The following is a 19428-nucleotide window of genomic DNA, read 5'->3' as shown; positions in this document are numbered from 1 at the left end:
TTGGGGATGAAGGGTGGAGGTCACGGGGGTGGGGGGCAGAGGTAGGGGTCATCTTGTGGGTAGAAGCAAGGCTCAGAGCTCCCCGAACTCCCCTTGAACCACTAAGGAGGTTGTGAGCTGCCTGGGGCGGGTCAGACCCCAGGCCTCCCCGCCAGCCGTGGTCCCGGCAGGTGAGCAGCAGACCTCTTGCTGTCTCTGCCTGCTCAGTGTCACTTCTTCAGGTAGGAGTAGCCTGGGGACCCTTTGCGAAGCCCTTGCTCCTCTGCTCTCTGGCTGCATGGGGCTGACTGTACCGGCTCCACAGCGGGCTGTGCCCCAGCCTGGAGACCAGAGCCTCACGTCCCCTTGGCTAGGGATTGACTCAGGAATGAAATGTGACCCACAATGGCCAATGAAATTCAATTCTGGGGCTTGTGCTGAAGCCCTGGGAGGAATCCTCTTCCTCTGGGGGCAAAGCTGGCAGAAGCTGCTCTGGTCACCTTTGCTAGAGCCTGGTTGTGGGGACTAGGGGAGGGGAGAGATGCTCACCTTCTCCTGCCGCCACTGCAGGGTGGTGAGGTTGAGGACCCAGAAATCCCGGGCGACGCCCCCAGCCGTGAGCCCCCCCAACAGGTACATGGCACCACGGCCAGCAGGCACATAGGCAGCTGCATGGAAGGAGCGGGGTGAGGGGCCTGGGCCCCCATCCTCAGCTCCTGCCAACATCTGTGTCCACCGCCTTTCACTCACTGAGTACCTGGGGCCAAGATGCAAAAAGGCAGCCTCACTATACAGTCATACCAGCATGCCCTTGGGTGACCCCCCTACACACTGGTATCCCAGCAACCCCTGGGATCACCCCCCCCACTTGGCAGGTATCCCCAAACCCCTAAGGTGACCCTCCTATGACAATCACCTTACCATCCCCTGGGGTAGCACCACCCAAATAAGTGTCCCAGTCCCTGAGGTCAGCCTCCTGCGACAAGTGTCCCAGCATCCTTTGGGGTATCCTTCACCTGTAGACGTTATCCTGCACCCCCCCGAGGGGACTCTTATGTCAGACACGTCTCAGTGTCCCCTGAGGTAACCTTTTCTCATTCAGGCATCCTACCTCCCCAGGGCAGTCCTCACCTGTACAGGTTTCCCAGCAGCCCCTGGGGCAGACCCAGGCCCCCAAACATCCACAAGGTGGCCTCAGGTCCCTCCACCATAGTGTGCCCCAGGCGGTGCAGGAAGCGGCTAGCTGTGTCCTGTGGGTGGGGTGCAGACGTGAGGGTTCAGGTAAGGGCATTACAGAGTGGCAGGCTGGGTCTAGGGTCTAGGGGGTAGTCTCGGGAGTGGAATGGGGAGAACAATCCAGGAGGCGGGCTGCATGGCACCTCCCCACCAAGGGGCATCCACAACTCACGGCTGAGAGGCGGCTGTCCATGAGGGTCTCCCAGACCAGCTGCCCACCGTCCAGCTTTGTGGCACAGTCAGGGCCCCCGAAGCCCTCGGCACAGATGCACACGCCCAGGCTCTGGGGAACAGCAGAAGGAAGCTTGGGAGGAGCCCTGATTACCCCCACCCGGCTCCCTGTCCCGCCCAGCTTGCCCTCTTTCACCTGTACCTGGTTACAGGACCCTGCCCCGTTGTGGGCATTACAGTTCTCAGGACACAGAGCCATGCGGCAGTGTGGGCCTGCCCAGCCCTGGGGACATCGGCAGAGTCCAGCATCTGCGGCCCCGTCCTGGGGCACACACTCCTGGGGGATAGGGCAACTCCCGGGGCCCCCTGACCCACAGCGTGCAGAGCCCACGGAGGCATTGAAGCCCCAGGACGAGGAGCCGTTGGCCTCCCAGTGCAGCACCAGCAGCCCTGTTGGAGAGAGTCCAGAGGCTTGTCACAAGGCCTCAGTAAAGTGATATTTTAAAAAGGGGGGGGGGGGTGGGCTTCCCCGGTGGCACAGTGGTTAAGGATCCACCTGCCAATGCAAGGAACACGGGTTCGAGCCCTGGTCCGGGAAGGTCCCACATGCCGCGGAGCAAACAAGCCCATGCACCACAACTACTGAGCCTGCGCTCTAGAGCCCGCGGGCCACAACTACGGAGCCCGTGGGCCACAACTACTGAAGCCCACGCGCCTAGAGCCCGGGCTCTGCAACAAGCCACCGCAGTAAGAAGCCTGCGCACCGCAACGAAGAATAGCCCCCGCTCACCGCAACTAGGGAAAGCCCGCGTGCAGCAACAAAGACCCAACGCAGACAAAAATAAATAAAAATAAATTTATTTTAAAAAAAAAGAGAGGGGTGGCCTGCAGGCCCTCTGACCTCATCACCTCCCACTCTCCCAGCCCTCTTCACTCCAGCACCACCGACCCGCTTCCTGTTCTCAGAGCCTGGGCATCTGCTATTCCTCCACCTGAACTAGTTGCCCCTTACCCACACCGTGAAATCTCCCTTCTGCAAGGACTCCCTCCCCAACTCCCCAGACAAGCCAGGCTCCCCACTCCTTTCTATTTCCTCCTGTCCCTTACCAAAAGTGTCACTATTCTGACTACAATTTGTTCCCTGCTGCTTGTCACTCCCCACCTCTGCTGTGAGTCCGTGAAGGCAGTGCCTGTGTCCCTTGTTCACTGCCACATGCCCAGAATTTAGCTCAGGCCCAGCTTACTGCAGGTAGACATTTGCTGAGTGAAATGAAATCGAGGGCCCCTCAGCTCTAGTTGCTCACTGTGAAGGGTCTGGGCTTGTGTGCAATCACCGTCAGGCCAACTACAACTCTGCCCTCTCTCTCACAGCCTTGGAGCCACTCTGATTTACAATATGAAGACAAGCATCTCCAAACCTAGGCCCTCTAACTGCCATGGGTAACAAATTATTTCTAGTGCATCTCCATCAGCTAGGCACAGCTGACGTAAAGGGGCCTGGTAATTCTTGGTTGTGGGGGCTACAGCCTGTGCACTGCAGGATGCAGTGTAGCATCTCTGGCCTCCACCCACGAGATGCCAGTAGCAGCCCCGATCACGACAATCAGAATGTCTCCAGACACAGCCAAATGACCCAAGGGGCAAAGTCACTCCTGGCTGAGAACCAGCGGGCTGAGGAGATAGATGCTCAGGGGCCCTCGCACCAGCTACATTCTGTGTGTCCCAAAAGCATGTCCCACGTGGACCTTCTTTCCAGAGATACAACCCGGCCAGTACAATCCTCTCTATTTGCTTCTCAGCTGAAGAAACTGAGACCCAGAGGTGGCAAGGGACTGCCAGCAAGTCTCTGGCAGAGTCAGGCTGGGATTTGAGCCCACCTCAGGTAGCAAGGTATAGGGACAAGGGACAGCCCAGGACAGAGGTCCCACTTCCCCCAGTCCCCATACCAGACAGGGCCTGCACAGTGAGGGGCCTGTCCCGCCGCTGGCCGCAGAAGGCAGCAATGAGGCTACGGTCCGACTGGACGACACCAGTGTCCAGGAAGCGTGGGAATCCATCAAAGGCCAGGACATAGCTCAGCTGGAGAGGTGTAGAGTAGGATCAGGGGATGATGAGGATGAGAAAGAGGAATGCTTGGGGTCTGGGAGGAGGTGCAGCTCAAGAAGAGAGGGCAATCTGAGACCGGGGAAAAGGCTGCTTGAACCACCTGGGCAGACTGTCAAACTGTGGCATGGAGGCCACCATTCCCACTCCTGTGTTCATGACAGACATGGTTAATCAATCAGGCACTCTTGCATGGAGCCTCTTTCTCAACACACAGATCCTGGCAGCCACCATCAATCGATCAGAGTTGGCACACAAGGTACCAATATTTACCATACCTGGACTGGGGAATGGGAAACTGGAGTCCAGGAAACAGGAGGCAATCTGGGAAATGGGAGGGTCTGTGGGCTTCGGAACAAATGGGTAGGGGTCTGAGGAGCAGATCTGGGAGTTTGATGGATGAAAAAACACGGATATGGGGGCCAGGGTCCGTCTGAAGATTCAGACTGGGTGGGGGAGACGTGGGCCTGTAATCAGTGCCCTTGGTGCTCACCGTGCAGGGGGTGCTGCTGTCGGGGGAGAAGGTGAGGGTAAGTGGGGGACAGAGGGTCCCAGGGGCACAGGGCTGTAGCACCTCGGTGGCTGAGACAACCCACACACAATAGGACAGGCCTGGCCCAGCTCTCGCTGCCCCACCACCTGGAGGCAGTAGACCCCCAACCCGGCGTGAGCCCAGTGCCACGGAGGACACGTTGGTGAGGAGGGCACGACCCCCACACTCCCGGAAGCAGGAGCCACCAGCCCTGGGGAGATGGAGGAGAGCCAGTGTCAGACCAGTCCTGCCCTATACCACCATGTCCCTAACCCCACCCTGCCCCGCCTGGGTGGCCCCTGTCTCACCGGGGGTCCCCATAGTAGCCAGGAGAGCAGAGCTGGCAGTGGGCGCCCTCAGTGTGGTCCTGGCAGAAGCAGAGCCCGCTGAGGTTGTCGCAGTGGCCTCGGCGTGGGTCCCCATGCCCGTTGCACTGGCAGGGCCGGCAGCCGCCTGAGCCTGTGGCGTTACCAAAGCTGCCCGGCCGGCACCGTTCGCAGTGTTCCCCCCACGTCCAGTCTGTGGAGGCCCCAGCAGCCAGGATGCAGAGTCAGCGGCAAGAGCGAGAAGGAGCCCGACCCTCCCCAACCCCACCTGGCTCAAAGGAGGGTAACTGGAACCCCGACTGGGGAGCAACTGCAAATCCCAAGAGGGAATACTGAGGCCCACTAGAGGGGTGGGTGGCACTGAAACCTGTCTGGGGTGAGGAGCAGGCAATGGGACAGAGGGACTCAGAGCTGGGGAGGGGACACAGAACCCCACACAGACAAAAGAAAACAGAAGCCCCGAGGAGGCTCCCTTGAGGCAGCCCCGAGGAGCTCAGGATGAGGGCTGCTCACCCTGGCACTCATCGCAGAAGCCAGGCCCCCGCTTGTGGCAGTGGCTGTGGAAGTTGCAGCCACAGTCCCGGGAACAGCGGGGCGCGGGGGGTCCTGGGGCAGGCGTGGGAGGGGGCAGGTCCGATGTCCAGCCCAGGTCACACACGCAGGTGAAGTCTGGGGGGCCACTGCACACGCCATGGCCACAGTCCTCCAGGCACCTGAGGGCGCGTGGCAGGGGTGGGGGAAGGACTGGGTAGGCCTGGAGCCCCCAAGGCATCCCCCTTCATCCCACTCCACCCCATTATCTCCATGGCAACACCATCATAAGCTACTGCCTGTTCCACAGATCCTGGACTCCATGGGTGGCCGTGTCTCCAAGGCAACCCCATCACATGTAGTAACTCCTGTCTCTACAGTAACTAAATATCACCACTGGTGATCTGTTCCCTGTGAAAACCCCTTTCAACTTGATCCTCCTCCATTTCTATGGCAACGCTGAAGCCTGTGGCCTGCAGTCCATGGGCGACCTGTCTCCACGGTTAACTAGTGTCACGTTGAGGACCCTATCACTCCAATGAGGGCCTGCTCTGCAAGGTAAAAGCCCAAGGCTCACTGGAGAGGCTGGCACCATGGGAGGCAGCCCAGCACTGTGATCACTTCCTCCCAACATCTCCGCATGCACCAGCCCTGGGGCGACATCTCCATGGAAACCCATGCCCTACTCACGTGCGGTTGCAGTATGTGATGCCATCACCCTGGTAGCCCCTCTGGCAGTGACACTCATAGCTGAGGGGTGTGTTCAGGCAGGTCGCCCGCAGGTGGCACCGCGCCAGGCCCAAGCGACACTCATCCACATCCGGACAGCGGGCATATGCCCAGCGGGCAGGGAGGGCCACAGACAGCCCCAGGCCCTCCCCGACCCACAGGGAGCAGTTACCCCCACCCAGAGGCCCGGAGAAGTCCCCCTGGAGGCAACTGGGGAGGGGGGCGAGGTTGAAGAAGGTGGTTGGGTCGGGGCGGGGGGGATGATAAAGAAACAAGAGACAGAGACAGGAAAACAGTAACAGGGAGTGGGGAGATCAATCAGAGAGAGAAAGAGATATGAAAACGGAGAAAGACAGAAAGAGGGATGGAAGAGAGGCAGAGAAAAACCCAGAGAAGCCAGACAAAAAAGGATTTTAAAAGACAGGAGAGAGAGAGGGATACAGTGAAAGGGAGACAGAAGAGAAACAGAAACAGACAAGAAGAAAGAAAACAGAAGGAAAGATGAGAGAAAACAAGTCACAAAGACAGGGGAAGAGTTGGCAGGGAGAAAAGAGAGAGAAACAGAGAGAAGGAGAAGGGGGGGAGAAAAACAGAGATGATGGTAAGAAAAAGGCAAAGGGGCAGAGAAACAGAGGCCGTTAGAATTAGGGTGGGCGGAGAGCCTCCACCCGGCCCCGCCCCCAGGCCCCCGCCCTGCCTCACCGTCCCAGCGTGGGGTTGTCCTCATTGCCACACCAGCCACACTCGTGGCTCTGCAGACACTCGTGGCAGGTCAGGAAGCGGTCACAGCTCCGGCACCGGGGCTCTGAGTGCACGCTGCAGGGTGATGGGTGTGGGGCTGTCAGAGCCACCCCCTACCCAGGTCTCCACCCTCCCCTCCTGGAACCCTGCCACCCGGACTGCACCTGTCGTCCCAGCCTCGGCAGCCCCCGTGCGGGTACCGGGCCAGGTAGGCAGCGAACATGAAGCAGGTGTGGGTGGACTGGCACCAGGCACACTGGCTTGAGTTGGCCAGGCAGTCGTCACAGGTCAGGCGCCTGGGGGCGGGGAGCAGGGACAGGGTCACCCCACAGCCTGGCCCCCACACACCCTCACACACCCTCTCCCTGGGCCCAGCTGGGCTCACTGGCTGCAGAGTGGGGGACACTCTTGCAGGCTCTTCAGGGCACCCCGACCCCGGCCCCGCCGGCTGCACGCTGCGTCCCCCTTGCGGCTGGTGCTCTGATGCCACTCGCAGAAGGGGTCCTGGGAGGTTGGAGGAATAAGAGCCCAGCTTAGCCTTCTCCCTGGGGCTCCCAGCGCCAGTCTCCCAGCACCAGTTCAACAGGCAGCTGCCTCCCTTGCCTGCCAGGGCCCACAGATCCCTGTTCCAAGCCCAGCTCCTTCCTACAGCCACTGACATCCATGGGTTCTGCCTGACCAGCACCCACTCCCTTTTTGGGCAGTAGCACCACTTTATGTGGTCCAGGTTGCGCTGATTCAATCCCTGGGGTCCAGAGGTGGGCAGCGGGACACTCTCCTTCCTCCCAGCCTCACTGATTGGTCCTGGAGCTGGCACAAGCCCCAGTTAGAGCAAATGAAAGGCACTTCTGAGACTTCTGTTGAACTGAGGGGTGAGAGTGAGGTGGGGACAGAAAGGTGCTCTCCTTCCCCTTGGGGCTCCAGTGGCTGGGTGGGGGGATAAAAGTCTGGAGCCCCTGAGGCTCCCTTGCCACTCCCAAGGAATGAACCTCCAGGGAAAATGAGAACGTGGAATGGAGGGAGGTGAACAGCTGACTACACGGTTTGAACCTCTGGGGCGAGCAGGCCGAAAGACCTACTCCTGGACTCTGCTGTCTAAGGGGATAAAGGCTCCTCTGGTGCAGAGGTGCTGAGCCGGGTTTTCTGACCCCTGCAGCATGCAGAGTCACGCCTGCCAGGAGCTGACTCTCCAGCCCCTCTCCACTGCTCACAAATGACAAGGGCCCTGACTGTCTACCCCGCCGCCGCCCACAGGGCCCCTCGGCTACCCGTGCCAGCTCTGGGGGGCCCACCCCCTTGCTCAGTCGCCTGCTTTGGCTGACTTCGTGCCGAGCCCTCCCCGCTGTGGCCTGGTGGGCACCTGGGTGCAGGCGTGGCAGTCTCGATGCTCCTCACAGAGTGGGCAGAGGGCAGGCACCAGCACCAGCAGGGAGCCACCAGCCCCGCGGTCCCCGCAGTGGGCCCCGCTCTGGCGCAGGTGGCAGGTCGCACTGGCCAGGCACCAGCCGCAGCCCTGGTCCGCCAAGCAGCCCAGGCAGGAGGGGTAGGAGGCGCAGGCCGACGAGCGGTAGGGCTCCAGGAAGAAGAAGGAGATCTCCTGGGGGCGGGGGTCACATGAGGGTCGGGGCTCCACGCTCCACGTCAAGGTTTGGGATAGGGATTAGAGTTTGGAGCTAAAGACTTAAGCGTCTGGAGACAAGGTTGAGAACTCAGGCCCGTAGAAAGTCAGGATTTAGGACATCAGCAGACAAAAGGGGATCAGGGTTTGAGAAAATCCAGAGATGAGAGGTCAAAGTATGGAGGGCAGAGGTCAGGGTCAGCAAGATCAGGGCAGGAGGAGTCAGAGACGTGGGCAGGGGTCAGAATACGAGATCAGGTCAGACTCTGGGGGTCAGATGTTGGGGTCCAGGGGGGGTTCAAGGTGAGGCCCAGAGTTCAAGAGTCAAGGAGTAAGAGGTCAGGGTCAAGGGAGTTAGTTTGTGGCCCAGGGCATCTGAGGCCAGGGGCTGGGGCAGGGTCAGAGCCGGGGACCTGGGTACTCACGCTGCCACCTGGCACGCCAGTCCGGTCCCACAGCAGGGTGAGCTCGCTGTGTCCAGGGCCCGCTGAGCCGTTCAGCTGGCCCCGGATCTCTACCGCGTACTTGTGGCCCCGGCCAGGCAGTGGGAAGAGGCGAGCGGACCCTGGACGCTGCAGGCGCCTCGTCTCCTTCTCCTGCTGAGCCACCCAGCGCCCTACCTCCTCCTGAAGTAGGGGTGAGGGGCAGACAGGGGCCTCAGAACTTTCCACCCACACTGACCCCTGAAACCCCCAAGAGACCCAAACCCACCTAGCGCCCACCCCTCCTCTTCCCAGGAGGGCCTCAGAGTTTCTTAGACCCCCAAAACCTCCAAGCACCCCTAAACCTCCCAGCAACCCACGTCCTCCTCAGGGGAGTCTGACTTGGTAACTCAGACCTTCCCCTTTCTTCAAAATCCGCCCCCCACCCAGTTCTGTTCACAACTGAAAACCCCAGGACCCTTCCGTCACTAAGGATAGATCCCACGCCTCTGACTTCTCCCCATTCCTCCTCCCCACCACACATCCAAGCCCCCATATTTACCATAAACAGCCCCCTGCATGTCCCAGGCACCCTCACCATGTTTTCTGTGTCAGGGCCACGGGCCATCCGGGCCAGTACGTGCAGGCGCTGGGCCCGGGCCCACACGGCCACGTCCTCAGCCCCTGGCCCTCCAGGCCCTCCTGGCAGCAGTGGGTGGATGAAGCCACGGTAGACCACGGACACGTCGGTCTCTGAGCTAGGTGTCAGGGTGATGGTCGTACTGCGGACAATCAAGACCTGTGCCAGCCAAGGAGGGAGGCGTGCATGAGGACCTCTCTGCATCGCCCCATGGTCCTCACACCTCTCCAGCCACATCAGAGCTAGAAAAGACCAGGCAACCCAATCTCCTTTCCTAGTTTACTAAATGGGAGACTGAGGCCAGAAGCAGGGGGGATAGCTCGCCCACGGTTACTCTGGGAGAAGAGTTGGGACTCCGACTCAGACAGCCCCTGCTCATCTCCACCTCTCATTAAACTCCAAGACCCTGGACCTTTCAGCATCTTCTTCCTCAACACCCCATCTTTCCACCTAAGCCCTTAGGAGTCCAGACCCCTTAACTAGGGGGCTTGGAGACCTTCCAGATTAGTAAACACATACATGTGCCAGGAGGGTGTCACACCCCAACTCCACAGGGACAGAAGCTCAGGCCCCTTCTGGACCTCATCCTATGTACCATGTTCTTTGTTATATAATGAACCAGTATATATGTTTAAAAAAAAAAAAAGAGCCCAGATCCAAATCCAACGTTTGAAGCGATGCATATACTTCATGATTTACTGCCAGCATGTGTTCTTGTAATTGTAAAAGAGTGGAGCAACCCAAGTGTTCATCATGGGAGACTGTTTAAATAAACTGTAACACTACGGCATCAGAATGTAAATGGAACATTATGAAGCTGTTAAAAAAAAAAAAAAAAAAGAGGATGTTTCCTAAGTTCTGTTATGGGAAGCTTGCCGGGATACGTTAAGAAAAAAAAGGAGAATGAGAAAACAACACCACCACCAAAAAGACAAAAAAAAAAGAAGGGGCTTCCCTGGTGGCGCAGTGGTTGAGAGTCCGCCTGCCGATGCAGGGGACGCGGGTTCGTGCCCCGGTCTGGGAGGATCCCACGTGCCGTGGAGCGGCTGGGCCCGTGAGCCATGGCCGCTGAGCCTGCGCTCCACAACGGGAGAGGCCACAGCAGTGAGAGGCCCGCGTACCGCAAAAAAAAAAAAAAAAAAAAAGAAAAAAGAAAAAAAGGGAAGTGGTAGTACAGTGTAGATAATATATTACTTTTGGTGCAAAAAAGAAAAATAATTAAATGTCACATTTACTTGTATTTGAATAGGTAAACAGCGGAAGGATATATAAGAAATCCAAATAGATCTGGGGAGAGTTAGGGTGGTCTTGAGTTAGGGGGATGCTGAGGCCAGCTTCCCACACTGAGGGGTGAGGACTGGGTAGATGGAAGAGACTTTTCACTCAACAACTTTTTACACTGTTGTGGAGTTTTTTTTGTGTTGTTGTTTTTGTTTTTAACTATATAGGATTCATTTATTCTATTTTATTTTATTTTTTTTAGCCACACTGCACGGCATGTGCGATCTTAGCTCCCCGACCAGTGGTCGAACCCTTGTCCCCTGAATTGGAAGCTCAGAGCCTTAACCACTGGATGCCAGGGAAGTCCCCATTGTTATGGCTTTTGAACCATGTGACTATAATACCTATTTTTTAAATTAATAAGGAACCACTGTGGAAAACACTTTGATGATTCCTCAATAAGTTAACCATAGGATTACCCCAGCAATTCCACTCATACTGAAAATAGGTTTTCATTGCAATATTTGCAAATATCAATTCATTATGTTGTACACTTAAAACTAATATAAGGTTGTTTGTCAATTATACCTCAATTAAAAAAAAAAAAAAAAGGGACTTCCCTGGTGGTCCAGTGGTTAAGAATCTGTCTTGCAATGCAGGGGACACCAGTTCAATCCCTGGCTGGGGAACTAAGATCCCACATGCCTCAGGGCAACTAATCCCATGCGCCACAACTAGAGAGCCCTCATGCCACATGCCGTGGGCTATAGAGCCCATGTGCTATGAAGCCCGTACATTACAACTAGAGAGAAGCCCGCACACCGCAACAAAGAGCCCCCTCGACACTACGAAAGATTCCACGTGCCACAACTAAGACCCGACAGAGCCAATAAATAAATAAATAAATAAAATATTTTTTTAAAAAAGAAAAACTTGCCAACAGGTGTAAACAACCCAAATGTTATCAGCTGATGAATGGACATGGCATGGCCATACAATGGAATGTTATTCAGCCATAAAAAGGAACGAAGTTCTGGGACTTCCCTGGTGGTCCAGTAGCTAAGGCTCTGTGCTCCCAATGGAAGGAGCCCGGGTTCTACTCCTGGTCAGGGAACTAGATCCCACAGGTCGCAACTAAGAGTTTGCATGCTGCAACTAAAGATCCCTCATGCTGCAACTAAAGATACCATGTGCCACAACTAAGACCTGACACAGCTAAATAAATAAATATTTTTTTAAAAACTGAACAAAGTTCTGACACATGCCACAACACAGAGGAGCCTTGAAAACATTATGCTGAGTGAATGGAGTCACACACAAAAGGCCATGTATTATACGATTCCATTTATATGACCTATCCAGAGCTAACAAATCCAAATACAGAAAAAGAAAAAGGTTAGTGGTTGCCAGGGGCCAAGGGGAGAGGGGAATGGAGAGTGATTACTTAATGGATCTGGGGTCTCCTTTTGGGGTTATAAAAATGTTCTGGGGGGGCAAATTCCCAGTGGTCTGGTGAGTAAGACTCCATGGTCCCAGTGCAGGGGGCCTGGGTTCAATCCCTGGTCGGGGAACTAGATCCCACATGAATGCCGCAACTAAGAGTTCACATTCTGCAACTAAAAACAAAAAAACAGGGCTTCCCTGGTGGTGCAGTGGTTAAGAATCCACCTGCCAATGCAGGGGACACGGGTTCACGCCCTGGTTCGGGAAGGTCCCACATGCCACAGAGCAAATAAGCCCGTGCGCCACAACTACTGAGCCTGTGCTCTAGAGCCTGTGAGCCACAACTACTGAAGCCTGCGCGCCTAGAGCCCGTGCTCCGCAACAACAGAAGCCACCGCAGTGAGAAGCCTGATTACCGCAACAAAGAGTAGCCCCGCTCGCCGCAACTAGAGAAAGCCCACGTGCAGCAACAAAGACCCAACGCAGCCAAAATATTTTTAAAAAATAAAAATAAAATAAATAAATGTAAAACAAAACAAACAAACAAAAAACATGCCTCAACGAAGATCCCATGGGTCACAATTAAGACCCCGAGCAGCTTAAGAAAAAAAAAAAAAAAAAAGTTCTGGGGACTTCCCTGGTGGTCCAGTGGTTAGGGCTCTGCGCTTCCACCACAGGGGCGCGGGTTCCATCCCTGGTTGGGGAACTAGGATCCTGAATGCTGCAAGGTGCAGCCAAAAAAAAAAAAAAATGTTCTTGAGCTAGAGAGTGGTGGTAGTTGCACAGAATTGCGAAGGTGATACATGTCACTAATGGTAAGTTTTATGTTATGTGCATTTCACCACAGTTAAGACTTTTCTTAGGCCAATAAGGAAAATCAGACCCTTGCATGTAAAGACTTAGGGGGCAAACGCAAGAGTGATAAAGATCCATTTGAAAAATGAAAACTCTAAGACCAAGCCCTTCAACACTCCACACTGGGCCCCATCCCCTGGCTCCCCACCTTGTCAGGCTGGGAGGCATTGGGCGGCTGTTGGAAGGTGAGCAGGTGCAGGCCAGGCAGGAAGCTCTGGGTGACACAGGCCTCCAGGGAGGTAACGAAGACAGGTACGGGCCCCCACCAGCCCACGGTGCCTGAGATCTGCTCCCCTCGGCAGCGGGCCTGCTCTGTGAGGACAGGAGGGTCGGGAGATGGGGGTTGGTGTGGGGTGCTATGCTGCCCCCTCCCACAATGCCACCGGACACTCACCAGGCCGAGGGAGGCAGCTCTCATTGTGTACGCACCAGCCCAGGGCGCCGGGCCCCCGGGGAGGAGCGGCGGTGCTGCTGAAAGCCAGACAGGCCTGGCAGTCACCCAGGAGGCGGCCCAGGCCCAGGCAGCTGGCAGCCGGACACTGCAGAGAGGGGAAAGACAGGTGTCACTATCCACTGGGGCTTAAGGGACCTGGGAAAAGCTGTGGATTCAGGAGGCTTGGGGCGGAAAGGTCAGGGGATTGGAGAAGGGAATTGAAAGCTGGGTTGGAATGAGAAAGATCAAGAGGACAGGGGTGGGGGATCCAGGGACAGAGACATAAGTTCAAAAGGATCGGGAAGAGGGTCAAAGGTTCAAGGGTCAGTAGTCAGGAATGCCGATCTTAGGTGTGAAAATGAGTCTCCCAAGCGCAGGTCTGGGCAGAAGAAGACACGGAGGACCAGGTCTCCGTGCTAAGGGGCAGAGTACTAGGACAGTCACTCACGGCCCCCGAGGGAGTCCCAGGAGGCGGGGCAGCTTGGCAGGCTCCCTGACACCAACTGCATTCAGGGTCTCGGGAGCATACGCTGTGGTCCGTGTACATGGAGCAATAGTCCAGGTGGTACTGTAGAGAGATGGGCAGGGAGGAGGGGGCGCCTCAGACCTGGGGCCTGCTCCCACGTCCTCGCTCACTTTGATGAGCCCAGGGAACCCCAACTGCTCAGAACGTTGAGGACCCCTGTCCACTTCTCCCCCAGCCCCAGGGACCACTGCCCCTCTGCCCTCAGCTCCAGGGACCACCATTCCTCCTCCCTTGGACCTGGGGACTGACCTCCCTTCTCTCACGGCCCTAGGGACCTCCCCTCCTTCTCCCAGGGACGCCCCCCAACTTCCTCCCTTAACCATGGGAAACATGCTACCTCCTCCCCAGCCACCCTCTCCCTATCACCCCAGTGCTCACGTCTGGAGCAGGCGCCTGGAACACAAAGGGAGGCACCTTGTAGGCCATCAAGTCCCCACGGGGCCGGCCACTGTACCCCCCTGCCACCAACAGGACGCTGCCACCAAGCACAGCCGCCACATGTGAGTACCGACCACTGGGAGGTGCTGCTCGGCCTAGGAGAATACAGACGCCCCGAGGACATGTGACCCCCCATCCCCCCTTCGTGGCTCCCACCTTGAGGACCACCCCTGACTCTGCTATGCCTCAACCCCACTTGCCCAAGGAAACCCTCCCCGCCTGCCTGGCCCTGCTCTAGTCCTAGCTCTCTCACCTCCTGGAGCTCCCACGCTGCTGCCCAAGTCACCTTCCAGACAGAGCATGATCTTTGGGGTCAAATCCTGGATCTACCATTTCCTTGCTTTCAAATCATGGATCAACTACTGACTAGCTGTGTGGCCTTGGGCAGGAGACCTGACTTCTCTGAGTCTTGGTTTCCTCCTCCGTGCATGGAACCTTGCTCTCGGGGAGCAGTGAGGCAGGCCGCCCGGCTGTCACCTGTTGTTGTCTGTCTGACACCAGCCTCCCTTCTGGTGACAGCCTCTGACTGTCCTCTGGAAAACCAACCCTCCCACCCACAGTCCACAAGGCTCAAGTCGAGCTGTCCCTGCCTCTAGCAGCAGCAGGGCTTGAGCCCAGGCCTATCAGAGTCAGTGACTAGTTCAGGGAGGGGACCCAATTGCTACAATTCTTGGGAAAAAGGTACTGTCTTCCCTCTGGGCATTTTAAAGGGGTAGGATATAATCCCAGAGCTGCTGGTGACCATCTACAAAAGGCAAACCTGCTACAGAATGAAGGAAATCCAGCTGAGAACTGGGGAGAGAAATGGCTCATGCCATTATGTGAGCACCTGGATCCAGGCCAGCCTGCAGCCAGTTTTCACTCAAGTGAGTCAAGAAATTCTTCTTTTTGCTTAAGCTGGTCGGGTGGGGTTTCTGTCACTTACAACCAAGAGTCCTGACTGACGGGTAAGTGGTCAGTGATTGGTGACTCCCTCACACTCTTACTGACCCGTATGCTCTGTAAGTGTATGGGACTTGGCTCAGGGGATCAAAATCTACAAAGAAGGAGGAGGCCTCCAGAAACCTCACACTCTGGCCTACCCAGTGAAGGGGTCTGAAGGAGGGACAGGAGAAGAAGTGGAGCCCTGGATTGGAGGCCTCCAATGCTAGGCTAAGGCTTTATTCCTTTTTTTTTATTATTATTTATTTATTTATTTGGTTGGGCTGGGTCTCAGTTGCAGCGGGCTCCTTAGTTGTGGCTCGCCGGCTCCTTCGTTGTGGCATGCAAACTCCTAGTTGCAGCATGCATGTGGGATCTAGTTCTCTGACCAGGGATCGAACCCGGGCCCCCTGCCTTGGGAGCGTGGAGTCTTAACCACTGGGCCACCAGGGAAGCCCCATTCCTGATGGTCAAACAGGATTCCTTGGGGACCCTTCCTCTTGCCCACCCCTTAAATGTTACTGTCCCTTGTTTTATGTTTGTCCTTTGTCCTCACTCTTCTGTTCAGAAGGGTGGGGAGAACAGATGGGCCTCTGGGAAGTCCACAGTCCCATGAAAGGATATGCCCAATTTGTGCACACAAGTGTCTTTCTGAGGAGAGGGCCTGTGACTTTCTTCCCATTCACAAAGCAGTCTCTGATCTAATGAGCTTGAAAGGCTTCTCCACACTCCCTCCAGGTGAGCCCTCTGGCCTTGCACTATTAGGACAATGTGTTGGGCCCTTCACTGGACTGTCTTCTTTCTTCACTTCATTTTACTCAATTTATTCTCACAACAGCCCAGTGGTTTAAGTGTTGTTACATTTTACAGAGGGGAAAGTTGAGGTGCAGAGAGATTAAATGATGGTTTTTGTACAAAAGGTTGTTTAGGAATGGCCATCCTGGTTCTGCCACTTGCCCACTGTGTGACCTTGAAAAAGTTACTTCTTTGTAGGCAGTCCCCTGGGACAGCTGATAATTGGCAAAACCTGGATTGGAACCTAGATCTGATGCTTCTGAAAATGTCTCCCATCTCCATAGCAACAATGCCCTGGTCCTATCTCTAGTGCAGGTGTGCCTGCTGAGGCCAGCTCCGATAGGATGTTGGGCTCACCCCAACAACGACCGGGGTGGCTCCTTCCCAAAGCCCAGTATCACTGTGGGAGCAAGCGTGACCCTCAGGAGCCCCTCATGGAAACAGGGGGGCCACTCACCCTCAGGAGTTCCTGGAGGGGCAAGCTCGGCCCCTGACACCCACTGATGGCAGCCAAGGTGGTAGAAGAAGATGCCATCTTCATAGCACTTTTCCTCCTGGTAATGGGTGTGCACGTTGCCCCCTGGGAAAGGAGGAAAGGGGCACAGCTGGCAAGCCTGGGGGAGATGAGGACACCCCTGCAGGGAGCCTCAGCTCAGCCTTGGGCCCCTGGCAGGCAGGCAGGTAGGTGGGATCGGGGAGCCTCCTCACCGTAGACCACCATGTAGTTGCCCAGGACACTGGCTGTGTGAAAGGCCCGCTCCCGTGGGCCCTGAAGCCCATCCCGGCCCTTCAGGGTGGTCCACACGCGCCGATCCACGTGGAAGAGCTCGGTGGAGTTCACCCGCACAGAGAACCTGTCGGGGAGGGGAAGAGGAGAAGCTTGAGGCAGGAAGGACCTCTCTCCCTCCTCTGGGCCCACAGTTGAGACTGGCTTTACTGGATTTATATCCCCTCAGAACTAGAAGCTCCTCATGGGCAGGACCCAGGTTTCATTGATCTCTGGGTTCCCTGCATAATCTAGCCAGGGCTAGACACCAAGCAGGGGTTGGTTAAATGACTGGATGAGTGGGAGTGCGCAGGGAAGCAAGTGACCAAGAGATTGAATGACAGACTAGAGAATGCGTGAGTCGGGGAGTAAATGAGTGAATAAACAAATGAGTGAACGAATGACAGACGGGGTGACTGAATGACTGCAGGGGTCTATCAGTGGGCAAAGACCGTTAAAGCATAAAGGCCCAGGGTGTTAGGCCAGGCCTGGCCCTGCAAGGCATGGGTTGTGGGGCAGGTGACTCACCGGGCAGTGGAGGGCCGGTGTCCACCGTGAACCAGCAGGGCACGTGACGGGGCATGGAACACCATGGAATGGCCAGTGGCGGCAGGGGGCCTCCCACCTGCCGGAATCACCTGCTCCCAGTAGCCCCCACTGGTGCTGTCGAGGCGGAAACGGAAGAGGCCAGAGGAGAAGAGGTCGTGCTGGGTGCGGCCACCAGACACATAGAGCCAGATGCTGTCCACTAGGGCTGCTGCGTGACCTGCCAGGCCTGGCGGCCCTGAGGAACTGGAAGCAGCTGGTGCCAGAAGCTCCCAGTGGCCACCACCCAGCGGGCTAAAGGCCCAAACGTCACTGGTGAGGGAGCCGTCAGCCAACTCACCACCCATCAGCACGAGGGAGCCGGCCCAAGCCACAGCCACGTGGGAGTGACGGGCAGCCTGTGAGGAAGAGACCAGGAGACGGAGATGGAGAGGGAAACAGATGGTGACACAGAGAAAGAGAAAGACAGAGAGAGATGCAGAGACAGGGCAAGATGGAGAGACAGAGATACAGAGAAAGAGAAGGTGAGAGAGGGGCAGAGATAAAGACAGAGACATGCAAAGAGAGAAGAGAAGAGAGACGGACCCAGAAAGACAGACACATGCGAATAAAAAGAGAGGTGTGACAGAGAAACACGATAAGAGAAGGCGGAGTCAGGGAGAAATGACAGAGACCAGTAGAGAGAGTAAGAGGTATAACCCAGAGAGAAGGAGACACAGAGACCGAGAGAGACCAGACGACCAAGAGTCAGAAACAAAAACCGAAAGATGGACCAAGAGAGACAGGAGACACACAGAAAGGTAAGATGCAGAAAGGCAGATAAACGAAGAAGAAAGATAATCAAAGACAGAAAAGCAGAAGGGGGAGGTGTAGGTGGTCATGTATCACACTGCGGGAGTTAGGGGTGTGCGGGGTGATGGGGTCGCTCTGGGGCGCCCTGGCTGGGTCTGACAGAGTGAACAGGCACCTCCAGGCAGTGCAGAGGTGGGGTCCATACCGGGGCAGGACTCAGGTCCCAGCGCTCCCAGGTGTTGGCAGAGAAGTTGTACAGGACGAGGTCACCCAGGGCCCTGTTGAGGTCCTGGCCTGTGGAGAGGTGGACAGTCTCAGGCCCTGGCCACAGGCTGCCAGGCCTCTAGACCCCAGACTCATATCCCATCTGCTTACCTCCGAAAACAGCCAGCAGCCCCGGTGGGGACAGGAAGGCACCAGCCGCCCCGATACGGGCGGAGAAGGCGGGGTCCCCGGCACTCACGTTGTGCCACCAGCCAGCCCCCTGGTTCTCCCACAGGTGCAGGTCACAGGCGCGTCCCAGGAAACCAGGCTCACAGACGCATGGTCCCAGGGGCTGGAGGGAAGGGGGCACAAAGGCAGGGAAAGAGAAAGAGAGAGAAAGAAACAGACAGGGAGCAGAGAGAGAGCCAGAGCGAGACAGATGGAGCAAAACGGAGGAGAGAGATGAATAGGAAAGGAGAGGATGGAAAAATAAAAGACAGAGAGGCGAAGAAAGAGACAGGAAGGAGAGAGGCCAACAGACAGAGGAAGAGATGGACACAGAGACACAATCAGAGGGAGGCAGAGAAGAGGAGAAACGAAGACAGACCAACAGAAAAAGGGAAAGGAAAAAGAAAAAGACCCAGAAAGGAAAATGAGGACAAGACAGAAAGACAGGTTGGAGAAAAAAATACTGATGGAGTCAATGTCGGCCTGGGCTGGAAGAGCTCAGATCCGGGGAGGTCAAGGCAGGGAGGGCTCAAGGCGTGACCCAGGCCCAAAGCTGGATATGCATGGTTTAGGCCCAAGGTCAGCGGTCAAAAGTCAGAAATCATGGCTGGGGGCCCAAGGCCAGACAGAGCGGCTGGGTGTGAGGGTGGAGTCGGGCCTGGCACGAGGAAGGCAGGTAGGTTCACAGGTGAGAAGTGGGCTACAGGTGAGGTTGGGAGTGAGCTCAGGCAGAGGAGGGGCCCCCAGTGAAGGTGGAGTGGAAGTGGAGTAACAGGTTGGGGAGTGCGATCTGGAAGGAGAGGGAGAACTGTAGGAGGGAGCAGGGTCCCTGGCGGGGTCAGCATCATGGGAGAGGATGGGATGGCAGGGGTTGTTTCAGGCAGGGGCAGAGTCAGGTCTAGGACATGGGAGCGGTGGCTGTGATCACAGGGCAGGGCCCCAGGGGGACACAGCTGGGGGCAGGCTCACCGAGGCGCAGGTGCCATGGCTGCCACAGTAGGCTGGGCACTCCTGCAGGCTGCAGTCAGGGCCCCCCCAGCCCGGCTCACAGACACACACCCCTGGGGGCTGGCACTGCCCATGGCTGTAGCAGCCCCCGGGGCACAGGGAGAAGCGGAACGAGGCGTTGAAGCCCAGCAGGTTGTAGTTGGCATCGCTGAAGAGGTGCAGCAGCATCTGGAGGCACAAGGTGGGTGGGGCTCTGGGGCGGGACTGGGAGAGGGTCCACCCCT

The 19428-nt window shown here is 56.7% G+C and overlaps 1 protein-coding gene across 3 annotated transcripts in view; it reads right to left on the bottom strand.

Annotated features, from left to right (window-relative positions):
• MEGF8 (multiple EGF like domains 8) overlaps positions 1 to 19428 on the bottom strand; it is a 41903-nt gene that overhangs the window by 16239 nt on the left and 6236 nt on the right. Inside the window, exons 3-27 of one of the 3 annotated variants that reach the window (XM_032613190.1) lie at positions 19166 to 19372; positions 18140 to 18320; positions 17970 to 18058; positions 16955 to 17370; positions 16369 to 16514; positions 16118 to 16240; positions 13885 to 14039; positions 13429 to 13548; positions 12942 to 13086; positions 12696 to 12859; positions 8987 to 9187; positions 8392 to 8592; positions 7709 to 7945; positions 6734 to 6852; positions 6513 to 6644; positions 6310 to 6423; positions 5569 to 5817; positions 4861 to 5060; positions 4330 to 4540; positions 3983 to 4232; positions 3333 to 3465; positions 1589 to 1836; positions 1388 to 1498; positions 1111 to 1229; positions 529 to 736 (exon numbers count right to left, since the gene is read on the bottom strand). In XM_032613190.1, coding sequence (XP_032469081.1) covers positions 529 to 736; positions 1111 to 1229; positions 1388 to 1498; positions 1589 to 1836; positions 3333 to 3465; positions 3983 to 4232; positions 4330 to 4540; positions 4861 to 5060; positions 5569 to 5817; positions 6310 to 6423; positions 6513 to 6644; positions 6734 to 6852; positions 7709 to 7945; positions 8392 to 8592; positions 8987 to 9187; positions 12696 to 12859; positions 12942 to 13086; positions 13429 to 13548; positions 13885 to 14039; positions 16118 to 16240; positions 16369 to 16514; positions 16955 to 17370; positions 17970 to 18058; positions 18140 to 18320; positions 19166 to 19372 — 4479 coding nt within the window. The remainder of the gene's footprint in view (positions 1 to 528; positions 737 to 1110; positions 1230 to 1387; positions 1499 to 1588; positions 1837 to 3332; positions 3466 to 3982; positions 4233 to 4329; positions 4541 to 4860; positions 5061 to 5568; positions 5818 to 6309; positions 6424 to 6512; positions 6645 to 6733; positions 6853 to 7708; positions 7946 to 8391; positions 8593 to 8986; positions 9188 to 12695; positions 12860 to 12941; positions 13087 to 13428; positions 13549 to 13884; positions 14040 to 16117; positions 16241 to 16368; positions 16515 to 16954; positions 17371 to 17969; positions 18059 to 18139; positions 18321 to 19165; positions 19373 to 19428) is intronic. The other 2 variants (XM_032613191.1, XM_032613192.1) reach the window with 2 other exon arrangements.

This window comes from Phocoena sinus, chromosome 19 (genome assembly GCF_008692025.1).
Source record: "Phocoena sinus isolate mPhoSin1 chromosome 19, mPhoSin1.pri, whole genome shotgun sequence".
Classification (NCBI taxonomy): Eukaryota; Metazoa; Chordata; class Mammalia; order Artiodactyla; family Phocoenidae; genus Phocoena; species Phocoena sinus.
The sequence above is the reverse complement of the archived record's forward strand: the minus strand, read 5'-3'. Positions and strand labels throughout refer to the sequence as shown.